Source organism: Mastigoproctus giganteus, chromosome 12, assembly GCF_048544385.1.
Source record: "Mastigoproctus giganteus isolate SK-2022 chromosome 12, ASM4854438v1, whole genome shotgun sequence".
In the NCBI taxonomy this organism is placed as follows: domain Eukaryota; kingdom Metazoa; phylum Arthropoda; class Arachnida; order Uropygi; family Thelyphonidae; genus Mastigoproctus; species Mastigoproctus giganteus.
Genome location: NC_143586.1, coordinates 150,116,541 through 150,128,571, shown reverse-complemented (window position 1 = coordinate 150,128,571; position 12,031 = coordinate 150,116,541). Strand labels below are relative to the sequence as shown.

The following is a 12,031-nucleotide window of genomic DNA, read 5'->3' as shown; positions in this document are numbered from 1 at the left end:
ATTACAAAATCATTAAGCACACTGCTACAATTTGATAACCTTCTTCCATTTTCAAACTGTAATAATTCCTCACGTGTGAATGTAGATGCAAAATACTCATTCAGTTTGTTTGCTATCTGAGCAGGATCATCAACAATCAAACCATCAATGTCAAGTGGACCAATCATATTCACCCCCTTCCTTTTAGAGTTTATATAAGTAAAGAAATCCTTGCTGTTTTTCTTAGCATCTTTTGCCAAAGATTTCTAGTAATCTGCCTTCGCCTGCCGAACCTCCTTTGTGACCTGATTACGACTAGCTTATATCTGCTACAGGCTTCTGCGTCGCCTGATAATTTATATGCATCCCATGCATTTTTCTTCTCTCTCACGAGTCTCATTACTTCATTTGATAACCATTTAGGCCTAAACCTTGAACAATATTTCTTCATCGGTATGAAAAGTCTAGTAGCTTCCACGATTAATTCCTTGAATGCTTCCCACTTCGAATTTACTGTTTGTAACATCGTCAGTTGATCCCACTGTACAGAATTTAAAAACTGTCTGAGACCACTGTACTCCCCTTTACGGAAGCAAAAACCCTTTCCTTTACCCCTTACGGTAGTTACCTCTTTGGGTAAATCCCACTTCAGCACACTGTGATCACTGCCACCTAGTGGTTCCTTTATCTGCAAATTCTTAATACACGAATGATCACTGCTGATAACCAGATCAAGAGTATTACTTTCTCTGGTTGCCTCTCGAACATGCTGCTGCAGAAAACAATCATCCAATAAATCCACAAAAGTCTGACTAGTGTGTGAGTGACCAACCCACAAGTTCCAGTCAATATCTGGGAAGTTAAAATCCCCCATTATAAGACATTCTGATTTACTGGCCCACTCTATTTCTCTGTACAATTGTTCACTGTACTCATTCGAGTCATTAGGCCTATAACACACTCCTACTCTTATTTTTGCTTTTGCAGTGCTTATGTCACACCAAACTGACTCAACAGTGCACTGTCCATCTATATCAACTGGATGCACTTCTTTTGATTTTATGTTTTTCTTAATTAACAGCATAACAAGTGTCCATTGTTCCATGCATGTTCTCAGTATTTTGTGTCTATAATCAAGGCCTCTGTAGCCGAGTGATCAGGAGCAGGAGTGCAGTAGCACATGCTCTTTGAGTAGACCAGGGTTCAAGCCCCTGATTGCAGAATACTGTCGATCTGCCAACCTGCACCGGACCAGCATGGCAGATTATGGTCCATTTTCCCTCAGCATGAATTGTTGAGGAGGCTTCCATCCTGCAGTGGGTTGATAATGGCTGCACTTTACCTTTTTTTTTTAATCAGGATATGGGACTAGATCATTTGTTGAGGCTGGAAGGATTGTAAGGATGCTTTGCAGCATCATCCGCACATTAATTTCCTGGAATACCACTGTGGCCAGGGATCCAAGAAAAGATAAGTTTGTTGATGCTCATGAAGCTGAATGAGCTTGTCTTATGAGGCATTGTGCCTTAAGTTCATCAGTAATTTCTTCCTCGTGAACATTAAGGAGGCCCCATTCTAAAATGACCCCCTTTGAGGTGCTTAATGTTCTATGTGGGGTTACAGAAATGGGAAGGCCTCCAAAGGTCGTTTGCTTCAGGAGCTGCCTAGAATGAGCAGGGTTAGATGTTCCTATGAGATCTCCTGAGTGAAGTGGTTTGACTATTTTTGGAGTGCCTGCTACAGCCTCTATGCTTTTCTGTACCAAAAATGGAGATAAGCTGCTAAGAGGTTTTGTGGACAAGGAAGGTAAAATTAGGAAAGCAGGCAGATCAGGTGAAGGATCATCTTTTTAGATTCTTTTTGCTTGAGATGAGTCAAGTTCTTGTGAGCATGTAGGCTCTACAGTCAGCGATATCAAGGGATCCACATTTGCTCTTTTTCACCCTGAGTATTGAATTTATACTCAGATTACCAGCCCTGACACGTGGGGGCAGGAGCGGTACCACCAGTGACCAAGCAATAAGAGTTACTGTGCTAGAAAAGTTAGTTATATAAATACAAAAGAAAGGTGTATTTCCTTTCTTGATATAAAGCTTGCCTCTTTATATACAAGGAGCCAAAAATAAATAACTTTGAAAGAAAAGACTAGAAATCTCTTAAACTACTCGTGTATAGAAAGGACGCTTTTAAATCACAAGATCACTTTGGTTGGTACTCGGAACCGGTCGTTAGATCCCAGTGATGCTAATCTGGGACGTCTGCTCACTACGTACAGGTGCCTAGGCCGAGGGGCACATCAGGTTTCGGCAAGAGGAATCTGTCGCAGGTAAGAATTTCATCTCCATGTATTTAATTAATTTAATATCTAGTTCTAATGTACCAATAATCCGAACTTAGAATTGTTTATTTGCTAACTGTAATATCATAATATTGGTAATTGTAATCAAAATATTGATAATCGTAATATTGGCTACTGTATTCAAATTTATAACCCTTTCTATTTTTGTGCCTCCAACAGCACAGCCTGGCGATGGCTATTGGTAAGATACCAGAAATGTTAGCTATATTATTAATTTCACATGGTATAAAAGTGGTATTAAATACAGTAATAATCTTAATGTGTAACTTAGTATATTACAATAAATTAATAATACAAGTATTATGCACCAGCATTAATATTATTCTTTACTTTTTCTCTTTATTACAGGATGCTTTTTCAGAAAAAAAACACTTTACAAGATATCAAAAATATCCTTTGAGATTTCCTTAATGAAATTTTTTTTAATTTTCATTTCATTTTTTTTCATATGTATTGCATCATGTTACAAGGAAAGTCCATCTCCTTTCAGTATCTTCCACATTGGGCTTTTCTCAACAGTTCTATAATGAGTTCACTACTCGCTTCTGGATGTTTACGAAATGAATAATGAGATCCAGCTTCAAAAGACACAATTTTCAACCAGTCATTTTCTTTGCCTGAAAATATACAAACATTTAATTTTATAAGATGTATTAAGGTTAATTATTATTAAACAAAATAATGATGTTGTCTTTTGGTGCAAGGGCAACTTAGGCCATATTGCACTAATCAATGTGATGAATGTTACACATGCATAGTGACTGTTATGACATCAGTAAAAAATGGTTACATAATTTTATCTGTTTAATAAAGTGGAAAAATTCTAGCAGATTAGCAATGTTACCATGATGTGATAGAGTGACAGGGGTTCTTTAACATTTGGAAGAAAGCTAATGTTAAGTGGTCCAATCTGATTCATCCCTTTCCTTCTAGCGGATTCCTTCTATAGCTTTCCTTCTAGCTTTTTTCTGATAGCAAAGAATGAGTGCCAGCACCTATTTTTTTACAAAAAATCACTGATTAAATGTAAGGATAAGAACCATAGGTGAGACTAGTTTTACCTCCTTACGCATATATATTCTGGTTATCACGGGGAAGTGACCACTTCCATAAAGGTTCTCCTCTACCTCCCAGGTGAGTGAAGGAAGAAGGGGGAGCATATAGAGAGGTCAATAGCAGAGAACGTACGGGTATGCATGTGGAAAAAGGTGTTAGTTCCCACATTTAGAAGGGAAAGATCATTATCAATGAGCATATGCTCTATGACACATCCCCTTCCATTAACTTCGGCACTACCCCACAGGATGTTATGTCCATTAAAATATCCCATGGTATAAAAGTGGTATTAAATACAGTAATAATCTTAATGTGTAACTTAGTATATTTTGCACAATGAGATCATCAAGGTCCTTCTGGGAGATAACAGCCCCAGGTGGCAAATAAACCGAACAGAGTGTTAATAAAAGCTCCACCATTAGGCAAACCGCTACCGCTTCTACATTGGTGGAGAGCGGAATACTTTGAAATGGGGTAGTTGCTTAGAAGAATAGCAACACACCCATGAGCAGGTCCATTCCTGGTTCTGTCCTTTCGGATGATAGTAGTGTTACGAAGGGAAGAGTTTTCATTTGCCTTCTCTTGTATGCAAAAGCAAACCGGCTCATGCTTTTGCAAGAGGGCCTTGATGTCATCATTGTTTCGCCGGTATCCACAACAGTTCGACTGTAGGAATTTAATCATTATTTTGGCATGGTGGGTCCATCAGGCGGCTTCCGAGGTGTTGAGGGCTTACTTTTGTCAATCTTGGCTTTACCTTTCCTGGGGATGTACGGACGCTGTCCAGTGTCCATTTCCACCTCGGCAAAGAGCTCCAAGACTGAATCTTCTTGTACCTCCTTCTCCACGACATCCATGTTTTCTTTGGTAATAGGGTATACTTCAACTTTCTTAGTCTTTTCTTTGGAAGTTGCTTTTGTTACTAGTGGAGCATTAGGAGGTATCGATTTATGAGTGGCAGCTGATTGGTCTTTCTGTACAGGTTTTTGTGGGCTTAAGAGGTAGCGTGCAATGGGAGTGAATGACTCTTTTGGAGGAATGGATTTGGATTTTGAGTTTATTGGCGCAAAAACAACTATGGTCATACTGCGCCAAGAAACGATTAAAATAACAATAAAGATAAATTCTGGTAACCTTTAAAAAGGTTACCTCGTCAAATTGTTATTTATATACGTGAGTATATATTAATTGCTTTTAAAAATTTAAAAACTGCCGACACGTGGTCGTTGTCTGATAAAATCTGACTGAGTGTATAAGGCTCAGTCAGATGAGTAAAAGCGGTAAAATGTATATTGCGAACATGGGTATAATGAACGCAATCTATTAAAATATGCTTTAGAGATAAAACGGTGTCGCAAGACTCGCACATAGGAGGGTCATCCGCCCTCAGCAGAAAAGAATGTGTCAAATGACTGTGTCCTATGCGGAGTCGGGCAAGAACAACTTCCTCGCTCCGATTCCTGCGCAGACTAGACTGCCATGTTTCTATTACAGGCTTTATTTGATATAATTTATTTGTTCTCTGTCTGTGCCATAGTTCTTGCCATTGGGAATATATCTTGTTGCGTATTATTTGCCTGTAGTCTGTATAGGGGACTGACAGGCAATGATTATGAGTGGGTGTTGCTGATTTGGCTGCAGCGTCAGCCAAATCATTTCCCTTTATCCCAATGTGGCTAGGAATCCAGCAGAAGCGGATATCAAACTTGTATTCATGAAGAGAATGTATCTTCTGCTGAACTCGACAGAGAACTGGATGAGAATTGTGTCTCGGAGATAATAAAGCCTGTAATACACTCAATGAGTCGGAATATATTATTGACCTTTGATATTGACAAGTTCGAATGTGATCCAAGGCTAGCTCTATAGCATACAGCTCTGCAGTGTATATGCTGGATTCAGGAGGAATCTGCTGAGATATTATAGTGTCCGGAAACACAGCAGCAGATCCTACGCACGATTCAGACTTCGAGCCGTCTGTGTAAACGGGCAGGAAGTCTGAGTACTCAGCTTGGTGTGCAGAGTACAGCTTCTGGTAGACAGATGACGAGGTTTCAGATTTTACCCATTTCTTAAGGGAGATGTTGCACGATGGAGTATGAGCATGCCAGGGTGGAAGAGTCTCTTTTGGTGTTTGTGCAACCTTGTCTACCATGATGTTAAACTCTCTTAGTAGCTCTTGGACACGAATACCAAAAGGTCGGTTGGCAGTCTGACGGGTATTGTACAAGTTTTCCCAACGTGGCTCAAAAACGGATGCCCACGTAGGATGGTCTGGCAGGGATTTCAACTTTAAAGCATAGTTTAAAGACAACTGCTTACGTCGAAGGGATAACGGTGGTTCGTTTGCTTCGACGTATAAGCACTGGACAGGAGATGTTCGGAATGCTCCAGTACCGATACGGATAGCCTGATGGTGGACAGGGTCCAGCCATCGGAGGACACTATCTCTAGCTGAGGAGTATACCTGGGACCCGTAGTCTAATTTGGGTCGTACAAGTGCACGGTAAAGCCGTAGTAGGGTGCATCGATCTGCTCCCCAACGCGTTGGGGAGAGAGCGCGGAGAATATTGAGTCCCCTCGTGCATTTTGTACGAAGTTGACGAATATGTTCGAGAAAGGTCAACTTTTTATCAAACACAAGTCCCAAGAATTTTGTGTCTGACACTACTGGAATAACTTTTCGTCCGAGCCTTAATTCAGGTTCAGGATGAAGATTACGCTTGCGACAAAAGTGTACGCAAACAGTCTTCTCCGGCGAGAACCTGAAGCCATTAGCAAGTGCCCAGGAATTAAGGCGATCAATGGCTTTCTGCAGTTGTCTTTCAATAACCCTCATGTTGCATGACTGACAAAAAATGCTAAAGTCATCAACATAGAGGGCACTGTTTACAGTTGGAGGTTGTTCTGTGATGGAATTTATTTTGATGGCAAAAAGCGTGACACTTAATACTGATCCTTGTGGTACTCCCTCCTCTTGAGTGAAGGAACGAGAGAGTGAGGATCCCACACGAACTTGGAAAGATCGATTGGCTAAAAAGTTTTTAATAAAAATGGGGAGTTGCCCCCTAAGGCCTAGGCTATGCAGATCTTTTAATATGCCAAATCTCCAAGTTGTGTCATACGCTTTCTCCATGTCAAAGAACACCGACACCAAGTGTTCACGTTTTAGGAAAGCATCCCGGATGAATGCTTCCAATCTAATAAGATGGTCCAAGGTGGACCGGTTCCTTCGGAAGCCGCACTGGATGTTGGAGAGAAGGTCATTTGATTCAAGATACCATATTAAACGAGAATTAACCATTCTCTCCAGGATTTTGCACAGACAGCTGGTCAGAGCAATAGGACGATAATTGGTGGTGACTTTTGGATCCTTTCCTGGCTTAGGAAAGGCAAGAACGATTGCCTTTCGCCAGGAATCCGGAAACCGCCCCTCAGTAAAGATTCTGTTATACAGAAGGAGCACACAATCCATAGATTTTGGTGAAAGATGTTTAACCATTTCATAATGGATGCCATCTGGTCCAACAGCACTTGCTTTGGAAAGAGTGAGGGCTCTTTTTAGTTCCTCTATAGTGAATGCCCCGTTGTAGGGATAGAGGCCCTTGGTCTTAAAATTAAGTGCTTGCTTTTCCAGTTTATCTTTAAGGACCAGGAACTCTGGGGAATACGAAGATGTTGCAGAGATGTTAGAGAATGTTTCCCGAAGAGCATTGGCTATTGCAGTTGGATCTGCAATAGCGCATCCATTATAATCTAGGATTGCAGAAGGGTGGGATGTATATTTTCCCTTCATTTTCCGGATTTTATCCCAGACTACCTTAGAGTTGGTAGACTGGTTAACAGATGATGTAAAACGGATCCATGATTCCTTTTGACTCTGACGACGGGTGTAGCGTGCTTTGGCTCGTGCACGTTTGAAGGCTATAAGGTTGTTCGTGGTAGGATATCGGCGAAATATCCCCCACGCTTTGTTTTGAGCCTTTTTTGCTGCTGTGCATTGTGAATTCCACCAAGGTTTAGGAAATGGTGGAAACCGGGCAGATGTTTTTGGGACAGCATTAGCAGCTGCTTGGACAACATTTTCTGTGATGTACTTAACTGCATCATTGATAGGCTCTTGACTGACTGTACTAAGATCAAAATTTGCCTGATGTTGGAAGGCAGTCCAGTTAGCCTGATCAATCTTCCACCGTGGTAACCTAAAAGGAAGACATGGTCTCCCACTGTGTAACAAGGTTATCACAGGGAAGTAATCGCTTCCGTATGGATTCTCCTCCACTTCCCAAGTGAGTGAAGGGAGTAGAGAAGGGGAGCAGATAGAGAGATCAATGGCAGAAAAGGTACGGGTAGTCATGTGGAAGAAGGTGTTTGTTCCAGTATTTAGAAGGGAGAGGTCATTGTCATTCAGCATACGCTCAATGACTCGTCCCCTTCCGTTGATGTTAGCACTACCCCACAGGGTGTTATGTCGATTAAAATCCCCAAGAAGTAAGAAAGGGGGAGGCAGCTGCGTAAGGAGATCATCAAGGTCTGCCTGGGGGATGTCAGTCCCAGGTGGCAAATAAATGGAGCACACAGTTAATAGAAATCCCACTGAAAGGCGAATTGCAACAGCCTCTATGCTGGTTGTAATTAGCAAAGGCTGCACTGGGGTCTGGTTACCCACAAGGATAGCCACTCCCCCATGTACCGGGCCATCCGCAATTCTATCCTTTCGAAAAAATGTGATGTTGTGCATGGTGGGATCATCATTTGCCTTTAGATATGTCTCCTGCAAGCAAAAGCAAACTGGCTCGTGCTTTTGCAGGAGGGCCTTGATGTCATCAATATTTTGCCGGAATCCACGACAATTCCATTGTAGGAATTTAGCAATTATTTTGGTTTGGTGGGTCCATCAGGCGGCTTCCGAGGTGCTGAGGGCTTACTTTTATCAGTCTTGGATTTATCTTTTTTGGGGAAGAATGGACGCTGTCCCGTGTCCATTTCTTCCTCCGCAAAGAGTTCCAAGACTGATTCTTCCGGTACCTCCTTTTGCTCGACATCCATCTTTTCTTGGGTTATAGGGGGGACTTCCCCTTTCTTATTCTTTTCTGTCGTAATTACCTTTGTTAATTGTGGAGCATTAGGAGGTACCGATATAGGAGTGGCAGCTGATTGGTCCTTCTGTGTAGGTTTTTGCGAAGTTAAAAGATACCGCGCGATGGGAGTGAAAGACTCCTTTGGAGGAATGGTTATGTCCGTCTGAGTTCCGACGGAACATCTCCCTGCTACCTTCTGGGCGTAGGTAGGTCTGTTGATATTAAGGGGTTTGACCGATTTCCTTGCCTCCTGGTATGAAATATTTAGCTCTGCCTTCGGCCGTTGAATTTCTTTTTCTTCTTTCCACCTCTGGCATGCTCGTGAGTAGGCCGGATGTTCGCCCTCACAGTTAATACAGGTGGGTTTTGCGGCTGAACATGCTGTTGTTTCGTGGTCCTTTGCACCGCATCGAGCGCATGCAAGGACTCCGCGGCAGGCCATTTGAGAATGTCCGTACTTCTGGCATTTAAAACACCGTAAAGGATTTGGAACGTACGGACGCACTGAACAGTTGATGTATCCAGCTTTAATCTCGTCAGGAGGTTTAGGAGAGTTAAAAGTCAGGATAACGCTCCTGGTTTTAACAATTTTTCCATCCCTTCGCGCAGTGATTCTCTTGACAGCAATGACTCCCTGTGGTTTTAATTCGGAGCAGATTTCCTCCTCGGTTACGTCGAGAAGGTCCCACTCCGAAATGACACCTCTCGATGAATTGAGTGTTCTGTGTGGTGTCACTGTTATAGGGATACCTCCGATTGATGTTACTCGGAGTAGATGTTCCGATTGCCTGTCATTTTTAGTTTCAATTAAGAGGTCTCCAGAACGGAGCCTGTTAACTGATTTGGGAGAACCTACTAACCCGTCTAACCCTTTTTGAATAAAAAAAGGGCGACATTTTGCCAATCGGTTTTTCATTGGTGGAATGCATAATGAGAAATCTTGGGACAGGCCCTGATGATGATGTTTCAGTTCGCTGCCTCTTTGTCGCAATAATATTATCTGCCTCTCCGTCTATGTTTTCAGATAGGGACCGGGTTGGGGCCCCTGAAGGAATATGTTTATCAGGATTCATAGAGATTTTTAAATTTTTCAGTGCCCGGGCTCCCCACCCACCACGGAGCCCAAAGGGACGCCAGGGCTACCCAGACACTATACCCGCACCGCCGCCAGCCTGAATCCTGTCCCTCGGACCATGAGGTTAGGGGCGTGGCATTGACACGGTTGACCCTCGCAGGCGAACCTACTAGACGATTGATCCTAGCCGGGCCTTCCAGGTCCACCCGTCTTTTCGAAGCAGGGGCCAAAGTGGTGTATTGAAGCTGGGCCCCTCAACCACCAGGATCCCCCTTTCCGAATTTCCACGGGTCGCAGCGCACGGCAAACACGCCGGATTCCATTGATGTAAGCCCGGAACCTAGGCTGTGGGCGTTGGATCCCAGTGATGCTAGTCTGGAAGTCCAGCAGCGTCACTGGGAGGTCCCCTCACCACGTACAGGTGCCCACGTTGAGGGGTGGAGGAATGGTCATGTCTGTCTGAGTTCCGATGGAACATCTCACTGCTACCTCCTGGGCTTAGGTAGGTTTGGTGATATTTAGAGGTTTCACCGCTTTCCTTGCCTCCTGGTATGATATGTTCAGCTCTGCTTCAGCCGTTGGATTTCTTTTCTTCTTTCCACCTCTGGCATGCTCGTGAGTAGGCTGGATGTTCTCCCTCGCAGTTAATGCGGGTGGGTTTTGTGGCTGAACATGCTGTTGTTTCGTGGTCATTTGCACCACATCGAGCACATGCAAGGACTCCACGGCAGGCAATTTGAGAATGTCCATATTACTGACATTTAAAACACCGTAAAGGGTTTGTAACGTATGGACGTACTGGACAGTTGATGTAGCCAGCTTTAATCTCATCAGGAGAATCAGGTGAGTTAAAAGTCAGGAAGTTTCCCATCTGCACGCGCATTAATTCTCTTTACGGCAATAACTCCCTGTGGTTTCAGTTCTGAGCAGATTTCCTCCTCGGTAACGTTGAGAAGGTCCCACTCTGAGATGACACCTCTCGATGAATTGAGTGTTCTATGTGCTGTCACCGTTATGGGTACTCCTCCGATTGATGTTGCTCGGAGTAGCTGCTCAGAATGCCTGTCCGTTTTAATTAAGAGGTCACCAGAACAGAGCCTCAACTGATTTGGGTGAACCTGCTAACACATCTAACCCTTTCTGTATAAAGAAGGATGACATTTTGCCAATCGGTTTTTCGCTGGTAGAATGTATAATTAAAAACCTCGGAACAGGCCCTGATGATATTTCGTTTCGCTACCTCCTTGTAGCAATAATTCTATCTGTGTCTTCATCTATATTTTCATATAGGGTCCGGGTTGGGGCCCCTGAAGAAGTAAGTTTATCAAGATTCATGAATTTTTGAAATGGTTCAGTGCCCGGGCTCCCCACGCACCACCGAGCCCAAAGGGATGCCCACTATCCAGCATGCAATAAATGCGCTCAGGAGTGGAACGCCAGGGCTACCCAGACACCATACCTGCACCCCCACCAGCCTGAATCCTGTCGCTCAGACCATGAGGGTAGGGGCATGGCATTGACACAGTTTACCCTCGCAGACGAACCTACTAGCCGATTGATTCTAGCCGGGCCTTCCAGGGCCACCCGTCTTGTCGAAGTAGGGGCCAAAGTGGTGTATTGAAGCTGGGCCCCTCAACCACCAGGATCCCCCTTTACGAATTTCCACGGGTTACAGCACACGGCAAACATGACAGATTCCATTGATGTTAGCCTGGAACCTAGGCTGTGGGCGTTGGATCTCAGTGATGCTAGTCTGGAAGTCCAACAGCGTCACTGGGAGGTCTCCTCACCACGTACAGGTGCCCACATTGAGGGCTGGGAAAGTTGGCCTGGTGATGTCCATTTCCTCTTCTTCTGTTTGTTTGTTTTTGTTTGTAGGAGCATTAGCAACTAAGGCCATATTGCTCCGGGAAATGCGGTGGTCATTCCCTGACCTTTCCTCATCCTCCGTATTTGGTGGTGACGGGCTCGAACCCCGGTCTGATCAAGAAGCGTGTGCTACGCACTGCTGCTCCTTCCCGCCTCCGTAGCCAGGTGGGAAGGTGCGTGTGCTACGCACTGCTGCTCCTTCCCACCTGGCTACGGAGGCGCTCGTCCTCTTCTTCTGCATGAATTTCAAGAGGAGGTTCATCTTGGTGTGAATTTCTATATTAGTATTAGTATTAGTATTAGTAACGGCCGCATGGTGCAAGAAAGCCTATGGCTTATGCTGCACCAGCCAAAAAAAAAAAAAATCCGAACAAAACAATGATAAAAACAAAACAAAAAAAAAAAATAAAATAAATAACTAAATAATAATAATTAATAAATAAAAAAAAAATAAATAAAAAGGAAATTAAACCTATCATCCTATGCGCTTCCCTTACCCGAAAGTACTATCCAGATGACCTTTGAATTTCCCCAAACTGTCAGCCTCTACCACCCATGAAGGCAATTTATTCCAGTAATTTATAACTCGCTGGCTAAAATAAAACTTCCTGC

General features: G+C 43.4%; 1 protein-coding gene across 1 annotated transcript in view; it reads right to left on the bottom strand.

The window, feature by feature from the left end:
- Positions 1-2,781: 2,781 nt before the first annotated feature.
- Positions 2,782-12,031, bottom strand: part of LOC150077505 (uncharacterized) — a 340,997-nt gene continuing 331,747 nt past the window's right edge. The window contains exon 7 of the mRNA XM_090386345.1: positions 2,782-2,955. Within this exon, the coding sequence (XP_090242471.1) occupies positions 2,825-2,955 (131 nt within the window). The 3' untranslated portion in view covers positions 2,782-2,824. The remainder of the gene's footprint in view (positions 2,956-12,031) is intronic.